Below are 17,420 nucleotides of genomic sequence, written 5' to 3'. Positions count from 1 at the left end.
TGCCTGGACAAAATGGACCCATCCTTATTCTTGCTGACGGCGGCCAAGTCCGCCAACTACGACGAGTACTGCCTAGCATATACGTGGACATACCGCGACTTCGATTCGGGCGTTCTCGGCCTTGCCTACGTGGGAAATTCTACAAGTGAGTGATGCCTTCCATCGAAGTAAACGCTGCTTTGCGACGATAATAATGAGTTCCCTTTGTTTCTTTCGTTGTTGAAGTGCGACTGCAGCTTGAGAACGCAAATCCTGGGGTCTAAAAAAGCAATAATGTACCTCCCTGCATGAAAACGTGATAAGCGTCTCCTTCTCTGCATGAGTGCATGGATGGATTGTGGCAGGCCACAAGGGGGATGGGTGCGCGTGTCTGTTTTCTGCATGCCACTAGAGACCAATGTCCACTAACTTGGGCAAGCCAGTGCGAGCAACACAGCTCCCTCTGGTCAGTGAACGGCGCCTATCGAGTGAATTGCGAAACCAAGTGTGCGAGTGCCCGATGCTATGATAGACAAGATCGAAAGCGTGCCACGTCTCGCCGCGCAGCGCACTCTCTGGGCGTCTGCGACAAGAACAGACTGTTACCGGAGGATCCAACGCAGCCCCAGCTGGGCCTGACGCGCCTAAGCCTGAACACCGGCATGATCACGTTTCTAAACTACAACGCCTATGTGGCCCAGGCGGTCAGCGAGATCACGTTCGCTCACGAGATAGGTCACAACTTCGGATCGCCCGTGAGTACATTCGCGTGACTCGATCGCTGAAGCCAAGAGGTCATGCCATGGCTGAGCTTCTGCGTGTCGCAATCGATAACGTAACTTTTCAAGCTTTACTCAATATGTCCACCACTAGGTAAAACCACCTGTATAGTAAGACCCGTGAATGACTTCACAATTATTCCCACAATAATCGACGTTTATTACCAGCAGTAATTCCTTAACAAGCCTTATTCCTCAGTCTGCTCATTTCCTCTAAAAAATGTAAGCGATGCTGTCTTCATGTAGTTCTGAAATGTTCCACAAGCACCATACGAGGGTATGGTGCCATACGATGGTATGGAGGAATCGTCAAATTCGCTCGACAGCCGTCACCGCAGACGGCTCAAAGACCAGTGTGCTCAGACTTTGGTGCACGTTAAAGAACCCCAGATGGTCGAAATTTCCAGAGCCCTCCACTACGGCATCTCTCATAATCATATGGTGGCTTTGGGACGTTAAACCCCAAATATCAAATCAATCATCCGTTCGATTTTCCTCTGAACACTGAGACAGAGACCGTGCGTTGTGACCCTATAAAAACATCGTGCTATAGCACTAGCGCATACTGTATGTTATTTGTTTAAATGTTTCATAGGCCAGAAGTTGTTTTGAGATCGAACATACGTTGTAAACGCCCTGCATCAAAAGGGAGGTGGCCATGTACGTCTGCGTAAAACGCATAAACCACTTTACAAAAGTTTTTTTTTTTCTTTTTTGACGTTGAGTGTCAATGCGTAAGAGAAGGGATCGGGTGTTCCTTCGCATTGTGCGCAGCACGACACGCCGGATGGAAGCCCTTGCGCTCCGGGAAATAAAAAGAACGGCAACTATATCATGTACTTCATGGCGAGTTCCGGCCTCGAGCCCAACAACCGCTTGTTTTCCACCTGCAGCAGGGGCAACATATCCGAAGTCATCAAGCCTATGGTCGAGGGCAAGTCGCCGCGCGAAAATTGCTTTCAAGGCAAGCTTGTGTCACCCAAACGTCTTCAAACGTCTCAAACAAGCTTCCTCCTAGGGGCCCATTTTAGGAGCAGTGATTTTTTTCCTCTTATTATAGAAACTTACAATCTCGAACGCAGAGCGCGGAACTCCTACACTGAGAAGTCACTCGGGTAGCGAGAAAACAAGAGGGAAAAAAAAAAAGCGCATGTGGCGACGCTGCACTGATTTTCTCGCACCAACTCAGCATGACGTCATAGTTTTACGGCGTCTGCTGTAGCGATTGCGTAATTATTTGAGGCTTAATACGACCTCAATTCTCATCTCGGACACACGGTGTCTTACTTGATAAGTTTCAGAAAATTTTAATACACCAATGTGGACAAAATTCGCAGAATGAGCCGTGCCTATACATTGCTTTCGTGGCGCAAGGCTAAATGCATACTGGAGCTTATCGGTTCCTCGCTGATTCTTGCCATTCGGCACTTGTCCTGCCCTTTCGTGTTCATCTGAAAGAGACGCGTGGAGCTTGTGTTCTGGCCTGCCCAGTTTTGGTAGGCTGATGTCTTTTAAGTACCGGCAGAAAAGCCACATATACATGCAAAATGTAAATATTCGCGTTGCGTTCTCATTGCGCTTTTTTTTTTGTTCCGTTGTAACGTACATATGTATACATCTCTTTTTAGGACATATTTCTGCAGGCGTACATGTTCCGTTGAAATGTTATTGATGTGTACCGTCTGTCATATAAATTTCTTTAAACACCGTGATTATGCCAAGCTGTATGAAGTGGTTCTAAGTGATGCTAAGTTATAGACCTTTAAAGAGGATAGTCTTTCTTGGCGACCTTCGAAGGAAAAATGTTGGTCTGTCTGTCTGTCTGTACATTCGTCTGTTTGTACGCCATTACCGATACCTCAAACGGCACATAACGACCGACCCCATCCGCAGCACCCACCAATATTGCTCAAGGTTAAGCGTTCATACTTGTGCGATTGTCAATTAAAATGTAATTATTGCGCATACTTGAGGTACTATAACAACAATTCGATGTTTTGTATGTGTGACTTTATACTACAGAAGGCACACACAAGTAATTCTTAGGATCGTAGTGTATATAACGCTGCGCTGACAGTGCAACGCGACGCTCGAAAAGGTAAGTGTTTCCAACGCTTTGCTCAGACAACACGGTGGTGGCGCCTGCCCGTCGCTTTGCGTTCTACACCTTATCACATCCGAGACAAGCGCGCATCTTTCTCCGCGGGCGTGCACACCTTCCTTCGTTTTCCTACTGCCAGATGGCGCTCGTACCTAACGTGCCTTGATGCGCTCGTTCGCCTCCGCTACACGCTCGAGGCACTAACGCCGCGCCTCCAGAATACCATTCAACAATTTTCTTGCACAGAACATCAGATAAATGTTTTGTTCGCTCTCTCCAGACGCGAGACTATCGTCTTTTGACGACATATGCAGTGTAACATGCCGATTCGGGGCCATTTTTTTATATGTTTGGAAACCGTGTTACACGCACCGTCGACACAGGGACGTACTTGTAGCGATGCTGCGATGTCGCTACAAGCACCTCAGTATGTCGACAGCACCTACCGCTGTTGCCGTTTACATACGTTGCCGTTTTGACCATAATAAGCTGCGGTCTACTTCAAGCGGTAGCAATCCAGCAATCTCGCTTAGCAGTGCGCCGTGATTCCCGATAAGCGACGTCCTGATGGGCAGCGCGAGCGGCCTTCGGTCTCCCCATGTCGGTGTCTTTGCACTCGAAATATTGGCGGCCGGCTTAAACAGTGTCACTGAAAACAATTGCGTTGTCACACCGGCGTTCACGGGCTGAAATTTCAGCACGATATTGAAACATCATACTGAGCTGCTCAATAATGTAACTACACAGCTTTACATCAGTCGAACCTGTAAGGTAAACAATTGCATAGCGGTATATACATATACCGAATAGGCCTAGCAACCCAGCAGGCTTTTTCATATTTGCCCCGAACGACGCAAGACACACAAAAGTGTTTTGCTGGCTGCCAATCCCTTTGAATTGACCTCTGATGCTGTCCATAGAGAAATTGACCATGCTAATCATCGCCGACATGTGCAGAGGAGAGCGGGCCAGTCTGCGGCAACGGAATCGTCGAGGGTGTTGAGGAATGTGACTGCGGGTACAGCGAAGCCGAGTGCCACGATCCATGCTGCTACGCACGCCGCAACAGCGTCAACGCCAAGGGGTGCACGCTCAGGCCCGGCAAACAGTGCAGGTGAGAGGTCCAACTTCGGGATGGACCACTCCGAATTGTGGTACACATTTGGCGTCGAAGCTTTCCAGACATTACGGGTCTACCGCGCTAGCGTGCAAAACTCGGCGGATGGCAGAAAGAGGGACGTGATACGCGTTCAGCGTAACTCTAGGAATTGATTAGCACAAGAGAAAGAGTTTCTATAGTTATGTGTTTTTCATATCGCCTTCGTTCCGCGGCACTCTGACGTGTTCGCGGTCTCAATTTAAAAAAAACGTGAATTTCGCTACTGTTGAGCTTGCGAAAGTTCGGCCTGTAATAGTAATCGCACGAGCTATGAAGCATACGTTGTCAGTATAATTGTCAGAGGGGCTCGCTTTTTTGTGTTACGAGCAACTAATGGAACCAACAATAGGAGGTACAATTTGGGGGGGGCGGGTCTATGTTCATTGTAGCGATTTTCAATTTGGTTAAAAGATATTACTGAGTAAGAAAAATTACCCTTTTTATCTGTAGAGTCCGAACCCACATCCTTCGAATTACGCGTTCAGTTGGTCGGCCACCACCGCCTCTTGCAAAGATGACAAGCCATGTGACTCCTGAAAAAAAAAGAAAAACAAGATGAAAAGAATATTCCCACTCGTCGCCTGGAGTTTGAATGGCGCTGGTTCACACTCCCAAGTATTAAAAAGACACTGACGTCAAATAATAATTTACGTCAAAGTGAAACCTTCATGTATGACAACATCTAAAACGACAGTATTATCAAAAACAGTGCCCTACTTACCGAGAAATTAAAGTGAATTCACAAGAACACAAGCGCCGCAGTAGGACTTTTTCAAAATCATCTTGATGACATCAGACGGATTGCCAACAATTATACACTAGTAATCGATCTAACTGCACTAAATAAAAAATCTCCCATACATGAAGAGACTCAATAAAATGCTGCTCGTTTGTTTCTGTTTGATTCATGAAAAAAAGAACCACCAAACTTTACTACGGGGAATGGCGCGAGTGGTTCAAAAATTCAATTTTCACGTGGTTACACAGGACAGGTAATCTCATCTAGCGGGGCGCAGTTGAAACAAAAACGTCTGCAATCTCGAAGCCATTGGCGAGGAATTGATCAATGGCCGTCATTGCTGCCGTGGCTCCCGCTGCTTTCGGTCTGCTGCTACTAGCGCAGTAAAGCCGGGCAATGTTGTGCACGGCAACAGTAACGTGAATCGGTCCGGTCGGTCCGTTTCTTGAGGCGGGTAATTTGAAGTGCGCTAACCAAGCGCGGACTACCAAAACGGGATTTTATTTCAAAATAGTCCCTCCCTTGGCACAAAAGTGACACTACGAGGTTTCTGGACCGCTATTTCAACAATCAACGTCGACTTAATAATTGTGTTTAGTGCCCTTTTAAGCAGACATGAATACTACGAAGGTAGGACCTTCATTGTAGCACAAATTAGAGCATTGGACGGGTAATTCGAAATTTATGTGGTCTATCGCACCTAGAAGAGTAAATTTTCGTCGACCATTGTTGTCTCAACTTGAGTGAGTGCCATGAGTATCTTACAATACAGATAAGAAGCCTAAAACAGTGATCCTATGCTGTCTTCGGCTTCATCATTTGTATGCTTAATTAGTTATTTAGGAATGGTAGGTTAACTTGGGATAAGCCATCTAATTTTATACCTTGAGCTCATAACTGCAGCTCACCGTCTTTGTATTTTTGTTTGCCCACCTGTTCTTCGTTGTAGCCCTACTACCGGGCCCTGTTGCGACAAGGATTGCAAGCTGGTGCCGACAACGACGATGTGCGCACCCGAGACGGAGTGCCGCGAGAAGGCCATGTGCACGTATCCTCTTCGTGGACTAGCGCCGCTTAAGTTCACTCACGTGATGCTTCTATTTAGCTCACCGAATGTTGCGTAACACCTGCTCTGACAATTAGCTGCTAAAGTACCGCACTTGTAAGCTTGAGGCTGCAATTCGACTTATCGCCGCGGCCACATTTCCGGTGAGGCTCGTATGCAAAAACCGGCGTGTGCATGGTCAATTTTTATGAAAGGGAACATGCGAGCACGTCGTCTGCGTGCTCAGGAGTCTGCTTGCAGCGCGTCCAAACGTGAGCGAGAGCAACTAGAACTTTTTTTTTTTGCGTCAGCTAGTGGCGAGAAAAACCCCCGCTTGGTCCCCCGTGGTGATATACAACCCAGCGGCAAGATTGCGACCCCTTTCATAGCAATTACGCGAGCCCGGTCACTTGCGATATCGTGATCGTTGGCGGGGTAACTCTCGAGAACGCAATTTCAAAGGCCAGTGGGTGTTTTAAATTGTCATAGTTGGTACGGGAATCGAGTAGATAGCTAGCCCACGATGAAGCGCGTACTGTTGCCAGCTTTGACATGACATGCAGAAGCAACAACGCCAGCTGTCCACCTGGGAAGCCCAAAAGCAACAACACCGTCTGCCACAAGGGTTCTCAAGTGTGCGTCAGTGGCGAGTGCACCGGCTCAGTGTGTATCAAGTACGGCTTGAAGGGTTGCACCCTCGTCGGATCGCGATACACCGCTGACCAGAAGTGCTTGGTGGCCTGTGAAACGGAAGATGGTAGGCCTGTATACATACTGTATATATATTCCAGTGTATATGTTCATTTATTTATTTATTTGTTTGTTTATTTATATATTTGTTTATTTATTTAATTATTTATTAACGTCAGTTGTATCGTGAATCAGACGCGACGCACGTCTTGTCTTCGGCCTCATGATAAAAAATAATTGTTCACTGACACATAATAAAACACACGCCACACAGGCTACACTCAAATACCACACAAGCTACTAAACGCCACACAGACCAAACTGCTCGAATATCTCCCCTCAACGTCGCCGTCTTTCTTCACTGTCCACAAAAGGACGCGCCCATTTCCAACACACGGAGAACCAAGGGGCCCGAAGCGCCGGCAGAGAAGAAGGCTGTGCTACTTCCTTCTCCTCAGCCCACGCTTCGGGCGCCGGGCCTCGTGTTCTCCGTGCGTCGCGTCCAACGCACGATACAACTAGCGCTAAAGGACTCGTTTCGCTGAAACTACGGCATTGCTGGTCGTGAGTGAAAATTCATCATCTTACGCGTTTTTGAAAAGTCAAGAACAATGCAAATAAAATATAATTTAAAAAAATGGCAGCATATCCACGGGGTGAACGATGGAGAGTGGGACGAAGCTGGGTCCGCACGCCGCTACCGCGCCGCTTGGGCCTCCCGTTCTCGTACGCCGGTATCTTATCGGCGACGTTGCCGCGCAGCTTCACGGCACGCTTCTGCCTCGCGCGCTCGCACATCAGGGTTCCGTCTTCGAGCGCGAGCCGCCACCGCCTTGCGAGTATCACACTTTTTATCGGCAAACCGCGAATCATCCGAAGTAACACCAGAGCGGGAGGGCGGAATCCTGACTTTGTTGTTGTTAATAGCACGAAAACCACGTCGCAGCAAAAATACTTTTATGTGTGCTTAGAGTATCCCCCCCCTCAATCATTCTAATTGGTGATAGGAGGTGGATAACAAGCACTGAAGAGAGGGGTGTGCTGACACAGGCTTTAGGTGGAGGGGCTGATCGTTTCCATCGCCTCTCTTCTGGATTCACCACCGGCCTATTCCTTCAGGACCACGTAGTGGGTGCATAGCAAGTTCGAGAAGGTTTCATGCACTATGTTTCAAGTACGAACTAGGAACAGGATATCGCTATCGCGTTCAACTCCTAAAGGCGAAGCTTTAGGGTCTCCTAATTTTTTAGTATGCGTAGCGATGACATGACATCCCGTGACAACACCCATATCCCTCCTCCCTCATCTATCAACTTATGTTGCGAATGCAGTTTAGGGACGACACTCCAGGCCAAAATTCAGTGATGTCGTAGTGCTGTTCCGTAAAAGGATTAAGTGGGAGAGGATCTGAACGCTCCATGCAAGTGGCCCGCCGTGGAATCGAGAGAATGCATTGTTGTGGCGTAGTACTGGGTTAACGTAGCTGGAAGAAGCTTCGGGAGGAGCCTCTCTGGTGTACGTGGAAAGTTCCTGCGCTGTGCACGGAGGCAGTTTTGCAGGTGCCGTTCCAGTTGGCACGTGATCGTAAAGAGGGAGGGCGAGGTTGGGCTGGCCGGAGTCCACAATTGCTCCGTAAAAAAGCTTCACGTTGCTCGCGATTCAGCGTAGGCCTCGCTTCGACATCATTCAGAGGGTGCTAAGCTGGCCTCAACACAGGCGGCACTGCTGATTTCTGTTACAGTCTGGAGCTGCGCGACTCCACTGGTGCCACATTACTTGTCACAAAATTCATAATGATCGAGCTTTACGCTAAATGTGTTACCAAATCGACACTGTTCTTTTTTTGCCGCATCACCTTGACGGCAATCTAACATTTCCGAGCAGTCTTGTTGCTTCTTTATGAATGCAAATCTGAGCTCACTATACTTTAAACACGTGCTCGAGTATAAACATTTTTTCTTATTGTTTTCAAAGTAGAAAAATTGATCACGTTATTGTACATTTGTCAAAGGAAGGGAGCACATTATAAAGACTTCATAGTTGTAAAACAGAACAGTGACAACACATGAGTGTCCGCAGCGGTGGCGCTGCTGTTGCAGTGTCCAGATAGTGATCCGAAGGTTGCAGGTTCGAACGCGGTCTTGGCGGTCGTGTTCAGATGTCAGTGCACGTTAAATAACACCACATGATTGAAAAGTTTTCAAGTCCTCTACTTCGGCATGCCTCATAATCTTATCGTGCTTATGACTCTTAAATCTACAGATATTTTACGATGCAAGAGCTTAAGTTTTTTACTTACGCTATCCAGTCTTTGGCCTTGTTTTGCACTAGTTACCAGCACGCGATATTAAGATTAGACATCTATTGTGGTCCACCACGGCAGTGATTTCAAATGCGTTTTTTAGGAACATCCTAATTGCGCTTGATGAGAGCAGTTAGCGCAACATGGAACTTATTTCTATCAGGTCGGGCGTGCGGCCAGTACTGTGAGAACTGCGTCGTTTGAATGCGTGAATTAACATCCGCCTTCTTAAAACGGAGCTGCTATTTTAATCAAGCTGCAAATCACATCCGCAGGAAAGTGCAGGGAGGCGTGCCTACACGCCAAAATGAAGGCGGTCTGTGGCGTCAAGATGTTGCCAGGTGCCATCTGCGACGGCACCCGTGGTTTCTGCGACGTCTTCCAGAAGTGTCGCCGCTCTGACGAGCAAGGGCCGCTCACAAGGCTGGAGCAGGCGCTATTTGGTGGCAAGACCATCAATACTGTCACGGGCTACATAAATGTGAGTGAAACTGCGCATGAATTTCGACCCGCTTTCGTCAGAAACTCAGTCAATAAAATTCACGATACTTAAGTTCATGAGCTAATTCACCTTCTCAACATAACATACTGTTGGCTAAGGCGAATAACGAAGAACACTTGCAGACAAGAGATAGAATTCGTAATTCTTTTATTTCGTATTCTTCGACATCGATGGGTCGCTGTCGCTTATGTATGTAGCAGTGTCGTGATCACACTCTAAGAAAAAAAGTGGGTGTGTCTCTCTTTGAATAGTCCGGATATTCACGAAAATGACACTCTTTAAAAAAGCACGTCAACGCTACTGTAGGTCACATGACTCTCAGCACACAGTATAATGACCCCGAAAGAGAGTTGACGCGACTCCTTCAAGAGAGTAATATACGTAGCAAGCTAGAACACTCAAGAAATAGCCAGAGGACAATTCATTCATTTTCAGAGGGCAGATGAAACTCTCCTCTTCAAAGATTGTTATCGTAAAAGCTTCGTGAAAACTGCAGTTTGTTTCTTGCCTTCGTGGTCACACCAACCCCGTGCTTCGCTTGTATGAATGTTCCATTACATCCTTTCGGCCCCCGCACGTCGTTCGTGGTGGCCGCATGGTAAGCGCGCCGTATACAAAGCACCACACTGTCGGAGGAGATGGCGAGACTACAAGCGCATCAGGGGAAGCAAGTGAGCGCGCTTCTCCTTCAAGACTTGCATAATGACACGGGAGTGTCGTTATGTAAGCACCAACTCACCTGGAAGACTATCAAACGGTGCGACACGAGATAATTAAGAAAATTCTCGTGCAGAGTATTTCTGTTCTTGAGTATTGAAATTGTTATGCCAGCGAGTCCTCGTCAAACGTCCGTGCCTCTGAAAAAAGGCAATCTGGGTCAAGGCCAGCCCGCAGTCCGCCTGACGCGAACAACTCAACGGCGTGAACACGCGCGGCGCCTCCCTGGCCCACGTGCATTGAGTCAGCAGCGCACGTGACAGCGAGCCGGCGTCCTCGTGTCTGGTGGTCTGATGCATGGCGCGGCGACCCATTGGAGGAGTCTGCCCTGACGACCAGCGGCGCTTCTGATTGGACATTTTGGTTGGACCCGGTGCAAATAAAAGAAGCCCTGCGGGGCGTCGCGATCGGCGGTCCTATGAGAGAGGAGTCCCCATGTCGGAGAGCCGACATGTGTGTGAGTCGGCGGTCTTAGGCGAAAAGCTGACCTATGTGTTAGAGAGGAGAGCTCGGCCGGCCCCAGTGCCGAAATTGTAACGCCTCTGTATATATGCTGTACATAAACCTTGTTTAACTCACCGTCGTCTCGTCCGCTCGTCTTATCAGCTCTGCGCAGAAGCAGTCGCGAGCTGAGAAACATACGCTACCAAACGGCTGGTGACCTTCCCGGCGGAGTTGACAGCAGTGGCGCTTTCGGGACCGTGTTGGCGTCCCCGTCTTTCGAAACAGTGGTGGCTTCGGCGGGATCGGTCCGTCTTTCGCAACAAAACGTAACATGAATACCGATGAACACGCTGTTAAAACCGGCTTTTGCTGTGGGCTATACACGCGATCAACTGATTTCACTGCGCTCAGACCACTTCGGAACGCACAAACGATGGTAACGACAGGCCACTAAAAAGTGCGAAGCACTGATTGGTCCACCGCTTTATAAGAAATTATGCACGCCTCTTCCGAAGAAATAAGAAGCGAGAGGGAGAAAAATAGGATGTGCAGGCCGGGCATCAAAGGCGGAAAAAAAAAGACCCGGAATTGTTTGGCGCAGACCCGTACCAGGAAATTTTCGTTTTGTTTTGTTTAGGGGGAAAAGGGTGGCGCTTGCTAAAGGCCCAGAAAAAGACACGAGCCCAAGAAAAGACTGAGTAACCAATAATCACCTGCGACAGCTAGCGCCCCGGGCGTTGACAGTGCTCCTTCGGAACTATAACGACTGATGGAGGAAGGGCGAGCTACCACAAGCCTGGAAGCACTCGGAGGTGACCATGGTACCCAAGCCAAACAAGCCAATCTCGATTGCGAATCTTCGTACCATTTCCCTTACGTCTTGCACTGGGAAACTCTTTGAGCACATGGTAAACGAACGGCTCACCATACACCTCGAACACAATGGTCATAACCCGAGCACCATGTTCGGCTTCCGCTAAATGATTAGCACACAAGACGTCCTCCTGCAGATAAAGCAAGATATTCTTCTCCGCTTGAGCAAGCACAGTAAGTCGTCTGTTCTAGCTCTGGACGTAAAGGGTGCATTTGACAATGTGAGCCACGAAGCCATTCTGCGTAACCTCGCTAGCGTCGATCAAAAACACACGACAGCGCCACGTCCCAGACCTTTTTATCGAGGTGAAACAAGCATCAGGCAAGTTTCACTTAGCCTCCTAGCGGTTCCTTTGCTGCCATCACTCTCGAGTGAGATAGGCGCATATTTATTTATTAATCGTTCTCAAGACAACGTGATATATTTTGTGCTACTTATAGGAAGCAGTTCAAACGAAGTGGGGCCAAGCCGCACCTTGTCCGTGTAATAAGAGACAAGAAAAAATACGCTTGATCACAGCTAATGGAAAGCCTAAAACAGAAAAAAAAAATCGGCAGATCCTACGTACCTTAGAAATCAACGTTATGTGAAGCATGCGAAGAGAAGATAACCGTGTTGTAATGTTTTTATTGAGCGACGCGGTTATGAAATGAAGCTTAATATATGTACAAATGTTGCACGCAAAGACATACGCTGAACGGTTGCAGATATTTATGTAATCATTTTGCACTGGTGCAACGATTCCATCACGAACATCAGCATGCATTAACAACACCAGAAGCGATAAGCTTAGAGGAAGCGGAAGTGCTCGTGAGAATGGTAGACTTGGACGCTGCCACATAAATCAAATAAAAGCCCTCGTGGCGGCGGTATCATAGGAGTACACATGTAATGTTTATAAATTGTGATAGCCAGCACTGCAACGCCAAGTAACGTTTCACGAACATTGGGGTCTATTTGAAAAGTATAGTTACGAGAACTGACGTGGCTCTGTGGGAATGCTTGATAGCCACGCAAAATGCTGTGGTTTGGTTCCTTTTTGGCCCATCACGTTTATTTTTTTTTTGTATTCGTCGGGTCCATGCTGCCATTGTCATCTCTTTATTAAAGCGCCACTCACTAAGCTCTCAAAATACAAAAAAACGAGCGCAAATTTCTCTCCTGGTAATTTTTGTCCTTTTTGCGCACTTCTGTGACGCAAACAGTAGTTCCCGCAACGTCGATAGCGTACATGCTGTCGATTGGTCCATATACGCTAAATGTCAAATGTGTTTTGTCTTCTGCACTGTATTGCCATGCATGCTGCCCATCTGTTCTTCCTTGTCGCGCGAGAATATTGTAGTGGTATTACAGGGTGGTCAGCAGGCCTTTAACACCGACAATTAATTATACATGCGTGTTCTCGCCGTTCCTGGGAGACTAACCTGTGGCACATACCCGCATACCAGTGAAACACACGCACCCGCGAGATTGTGCCACTGTCAGGCCGAAAGCGTTTGACGACGTACACGATGATGTTGTGACATCATTCATGTTTTGACCAGCGCTTCATGTTCATCAAACCACCTTACCAACCAATACTATTTTGGTTCAGGCCAAGTTAAGGAGGTGATCACGAGAGCACAAAGACGTAGGCGGCTAGATAGATAGATAGACAGATAGACAGCAAAAAGTACTTGCAGTACGCAAAAAGATGCTTCGCATTTAAAAATGGTGCAGAGTTCGTCATAGGGTCTTATTAAAGTTGCACGGAACAGCCAACGAGGACGAGAAGAACACGTAATCTTGACTTGTATTATTCAGAAACGTTGCCTGCAAAACCCTGGGAAGCTATAGGTCGGTCAACGCTTGCACCATAACTTTCAAATCTAACTCGCCTGCACGTCTGTGACTGGCGTTCCTTCGAGGGCCGCATTTGTTTGTGCTCGTGGGTACCGGAATTTCGTGTTTTTTAAGTTTGAATACTAGGGAGCCTACATGAACGGCCGTTTTTAGGGTGGTGACATCTTATGAAGTGCCTTCAAGAAACTCAGCCAAAACCAGCGGGCAACGGGGCACGCTGTTGCCTGCTTCCACCAAATTCAGCATAGTTTTCTGTGCGCCGCCACTTTGGAGCCAGCCGCCGCTGGCTCCAAAACGTTCTATCGTTCTATCGGCACGTCTACGTTCTACAACGTTCTGTCGGCACGTCAACATCGTGTCGACCACTCATCTGGCATCTGACTGCAGATGCATTTGCGACAAACAGCTAGAATTTAATTCAGCTGGACTATTCAGCATTATTGTAGGGAGGCGACCGAGCATGTATACCTACGTACGGCGTCGGTGCCCAGCCCTTGTAACAACACACAACACCTGGGCTTTTGACAGCGGTGGTTCTCAGGGTTGTGTAAGCGACCCAGTTCTCAAAGTGAGCGCACGAAGAAATTCGCAGCCCACACACAAACACTTGCGACATAATACTGAGGTTACGCAGACACGAACGCAAGCGTGGCAACAGCTCAGACTAGCGAGCGCGTCTCCGTACGAACGCGCGGACGCGTCCCGTTTGTGGGCTTTCTACTCGCAATGCGTGGACGCAGCAACGACAACTTCGGTTATCTACTCATTCGCGAACACCGCGAAACACATATACGTGTGCCGCAGGAAAAAACAGTGAACGAAATACGCAGTACTCACAGAGCAAATACGAGACGCACTGGAGGGCTCCCAGCCGTCTCGCTTCACTTGAGCCAGCCATAGTTGTCGTCGGCCAGGGCTCGCTGGGAAGCGGAACATTCGCACCCCCTTTCTGTTGTGGTTAGTGCAGAGCGGTACGCAGCATCCAGGCATTCTAGGGCTTTACCGGCAGCGTTTAACACGCTACCGCAACGTTAGACGCCGTATTATTCAGAACTAAACGCAACCGGGCGTAGACGCAGTGCGGGCACCAAGATGGGGCGACAGCGCGGCGTTGCTGTCTGGCAACATTGTGTTTTGGCGGGCGGCGGTGCGTTGGCGGCATGTAGTGGGTCAAAGGCTGACATCACCCTAAAAACGGCCGTTCATGTAGGCTCCCTAGTGAATACACTTTATAAGCGACCCCAAACCATCCACCGCCGTCGGCGGCGTCCGCAGTCTTCTCTCTATCTTTAAAAGAAAGAGGACTTGGCGGGCCGCAGCGCGACGCTCTACCGAATAAGCCACGGACGCGACGCTGATATCGGTGTCGCTCCTCCGCTCTCCTCGCTCGCTGCAGCTCCGCGCGCACCCCTCTCTCTCGCGCGCCCGCCTTCTCTCCCAGTCTCCCGTCGAGAGCGGGTCGTGCGATGGATGTCCCGGAGGCAACGCTACCATCTGGATATAAGGCACGTTACGGACACCGATATATTATATATATATATATATATATATATATATATATATATATAGAGAGAGAGAGAGAGAGAGAGAGAGAGAGAGAGAATGCGGACGCTGCCGACGGCGGTGGATGGTTAGGGGTCGCTTTTAAAGTGTATTCACACATAAATATATATATATATATATATATATATATATATATATATATATATATATATATATATATATATATATATATATATATATACCGGTTTTTTTTTTCATTTTTTTGTACGACGATTCTAGTGTGAGCTTTTAGGTTCAGTGTTTCACCTCCGCCTTACCTGCACTCACCTCCGCCCTGCGCAGGCGCATCCATTCCTGTCGATAGTGTACTTTCTCATAGTCGTGGCATTCATGGTGCTGTTCTTCCGGTGCTTCTCGGTTCACACGCCGAGCAACAACCCGCACAAGCCGAGCAGGAAGTTCAGGGAGACGCTGCGGAACCCGAGGAGTTTCTTCGTAAGTAAACTTTGGTACGCGGTATTGCAGGTTAAAGGCGAGCGCTCCGGGACAGTACTGTACACGCATAGTTTAACATCATGCGCATGGCAGCAACGCTGCGATGATACTGAGAGACAACGCAACTTTATGTAGCGAGGTAGCTACATGACAGCGCTGTTCTCTTTAAGTAATGCCGAAACTTGTAAAAACATTGCGTACTCGTGTATACAGAAAGATTTGCCAGGGGTCCTAGTAATCATAGCCAGTTGTGGGTCACTAGTAACGTTCTTTAGGACGCAACCAACTCGCCCTTAATCGCTGACTTATTACTAAATGCGTAAGTTAATAAGGTCTTACAGACAACCATGCAAAAGAAAGTATAAGCGATGTTTTGAGAAGTTATTGTAATGTAAATGTTAAGAAAGCAAAGTCTACAAAAAGATAAATTGCCCTGGGCAAGGTCCAAACCTGTGACCTCCGAATAACGTGTCTGATGCTCTACCAACTGAGCTACCACGGTGGTTAACACCCCCCCACATTGTGAGGTCATAAACGGTAGCTATGTCCTTATCTACTTTATGAAGTTTTGTTACTCTATAAAGTGAACAGGGGTTTAGCCACCGTGGCAGCTCAGTTGATAGAGCGTCGGGCGCGTTATTCGAAGCTCGCAGGTTTTTTCTTTGCTCACGGCCCGTTTTCTTTTCTACCTTTTTTCTTGACGTTTACATTACAATAATCTCTAATAACACCCCCTATACATTCCGTAGCATAATTGTCTGTTATATATTATTAATATTGTGTCTAACAAAAAAACGAGCCCTTGAATGTACACTTCCTTTTTGAATGCGTAATTTATCATACAACACACCACTAAAGAACAATCTTTTTCGTTTGTCCCATTTTCTCGACCAGAGAGTCGGTGATTGGAATGCGCAACCTTAACTCTCAAGATATTGTACTCTACCAGGCCAGGGAGTGTCATTAAGCAAAGAACCGCCAACTCTATTTGGAGCATGAGTGCATGCTTTATTGCGGCTGTTTTCGTTTTTGTCCGTTACATTTTTTTGTTATTTTAGCACAGCGTTTTTGTTATTGATATTTTGAATGGTAGTGTAGCAATCCTGCCAAAATCCCAACGATGCCTTTATGCTACGCAGTTTCTTACGAAAACGCCAGCAGGTTGCTTTCGCCCAACGTATTTTCGGGAACAAATGTTACTCGCTGCAGAGCTCAGAATGCCACATTTCGTTGCTTCACGTGAGCTCACAGGCTTCAGATCCCTATTATGACGTCAAGGGCTCTATGGCGAATGGAGAACCCCAAACAGCCGAAATTTATCCGAGGTCCTTGACTATAGCTAACAATTGTGCCACTTTCCCACATATCGCTGCGTATAGTGGAAGTCGTCATGCACTGCCAGGGCAATAATGCGTCAGATGACTGGTGTGATCTATCAAAAACGAGTGTGGAAAGATTTCTGTCTCTACTTGCAGTTACCGAAAGTCTCCTACACGCCTCAAATTAAACTTCGACGACGACATAAATAATGTATTTGTTTTCAAAATGGCATGCTTTTTGGACTTCTCGCAGATGAAACCATGAAGTTGCTCAGCGTGGAAGCCCTTCTGCATCCATGGACCACTGCCGCACTTATGGCATCCTGGTGGCACAGTCTTTGTCGCGGCGCCCTTGGCTGTGACGCCCCATATTTTATTGTCTGCTTCGAAAAAATATATACGTTTGTTATGCTTATTTCAATTATTCGTCAAATACATGCCTTAGGAGCATTACTAGAGCGGTGTCAAATACATGCCTTAGGAGCATTACTAGAGCAGTGTCAAATACATGCCTTAGGAGCATTACTAGAGCGGTGTCAAATACATGCCTTAGGAGCATTACTAGAGCGGTGTCAAATACATGCCTTAGGAGCAATACTAGAGCAGTGTCAGTCTCCTGATGGCATTTCGTGGTGATTGCGCTTGCGTCTAACTTTGGCCTTCTTAATATCTTGTGTACGTTATTGTCTACGTCAATTCCACTCACCGGACGCCTCGGATAAGCTGAGCTTCTGTAATAAGTTTAAGGTAGCTTTGCGTCGATGCGTGAAGTACCGCGTTACCATGTCGGTTAGAATCTAAGCGTAAACTGATGGGGCTTTTTTATAAATTTTTCACGCTCTTTTACGCGCGGATATATATATATATATATATATATATATATATATATATATATATATATATATATATATATATATATATATATATATA

The 17,420-nt window shown here is 47.3% G+C and overlaps 2 protein-coding genes across 4 annotated transcripts; both read left to right on the top strand.

Moving 5' to 3' along the window:
- LOC142786808 (disintegrin and metalloproteinase domain-containing protein 10-like) lies at positions 1–6,965 on the top strand. Of its 2 annotated transcripts, XM_075884459.1 has the most exons (4): positions 1–145; positions 3,817–3,973; positions 5,707–5,805; positions 6,366–6,965. In XM_075884459.1, the coding sequence occupies exons 1-4, from the start codon at positions 13–15 to the stop codon at positions 6,652–6,654; spliced, it is 678 nt and encodes a 225-aa protein (XP_075740574.1). In that variant the 5' UTR covers positions 1–12; the 3' UTR covers positions 6,655–6,965. The 2 variants fall into 2 exon arrangements, with proteins under 2 accessions (XP_075740574.1, XP_075740575.1); XM_075884460.1 differs by having other exon boundaries at positions 5,707–6,965.
- Positions 6,966–6,970: 5 nt separating this feature from the next.
- On the top strand, positions 6,971–16,905 carry LOC142786810 (disintegrin and metalloproteinase domain-containing protein 10 homolog). 2 transcript variants are annotated; one of them, XM_075884466.1, is made up of 3 exons: positions 6,971–9,275; positions 15,019–15,171; positions 16,744–16,905. In XM_075884466.1, the coding sequence occupies exons 1-3, from the start codon at positions 9,102–9,104 to the stop codon at positions 16,753–16,755; spliced, it is 339 nt and encodes a 112-aa protein (XP_075740581.1). In that variant the 5' UTR covers positions 6,971–9,101; the 3' UTR covers positions 16,756–16,905. The 2 variants fall into 2 exon arrangements, with proteins under 2 accessions (XP_075740581.1, XP_075740580.1); XM_075884465.1 differs by lacking the exon at positions 16,744–16,905 and having other exon boundaries at positions 15,019–15,602.
- The last annotated feature ends 515 nt before the right edge of the window (positions 16,906–17,420 follow it).

Source organism: Rhipicephalus microplus, unplaced genomic scaffold (assembly GCF_043290135.1).
Source record: "Rhipicephalus microplus isolate Deutch F79 unplaced genomic scaffold, USDA_Rmic scaffold_32, whole genome shotgun sequence".
Classification (NCBI taxonomy): Eukaryota; Metazoa; Arthropoda; class Arachnida; order Ixodida; family Ixodidae; genus Rhipicephalus; species Rhipicephalus microplus.
This window is presented reverse-complemented; position numbering and strand designations above follow the sequence as displayed.

Coding starts and splice junctions, on each gene's coding strand:
- LOC142786808 (XM_075884459.1), top strand. CDS start 13: ATGGACCCATCCTTATTCTTGCTGACGGCGGCCAAGTCCGCCAACTAC. Junction 3,974..5,706: donor AGGCCCGGCAAACAGTGCAG/GTGAGAGGTCCA, acceptor TCTTCGTTGTAG/CCCTACTACCGGGCCCTGTT. Junction 5,806..6,365: donor CGCGAGAAGGCCATGTGCAC/GTATCCTCTTCG, acceptor CATGACATGCAG/AAGCAACAACGCCAGCTGTC.
- LOC142786810 (XM_075884465.1), top strand. CDS start 9,102: ATGAAGGCGGTCTGTGGCGTCAAGATGTTGCCAGGTGCCATCTGCGAC. Junction 9,276..15,018: donor CTGTCACGGGCTACATAAAT/GTGAGTGAAACT, acceptor CGCCCTGCGCAG/GCGCATCCATTCCTGTCGAT.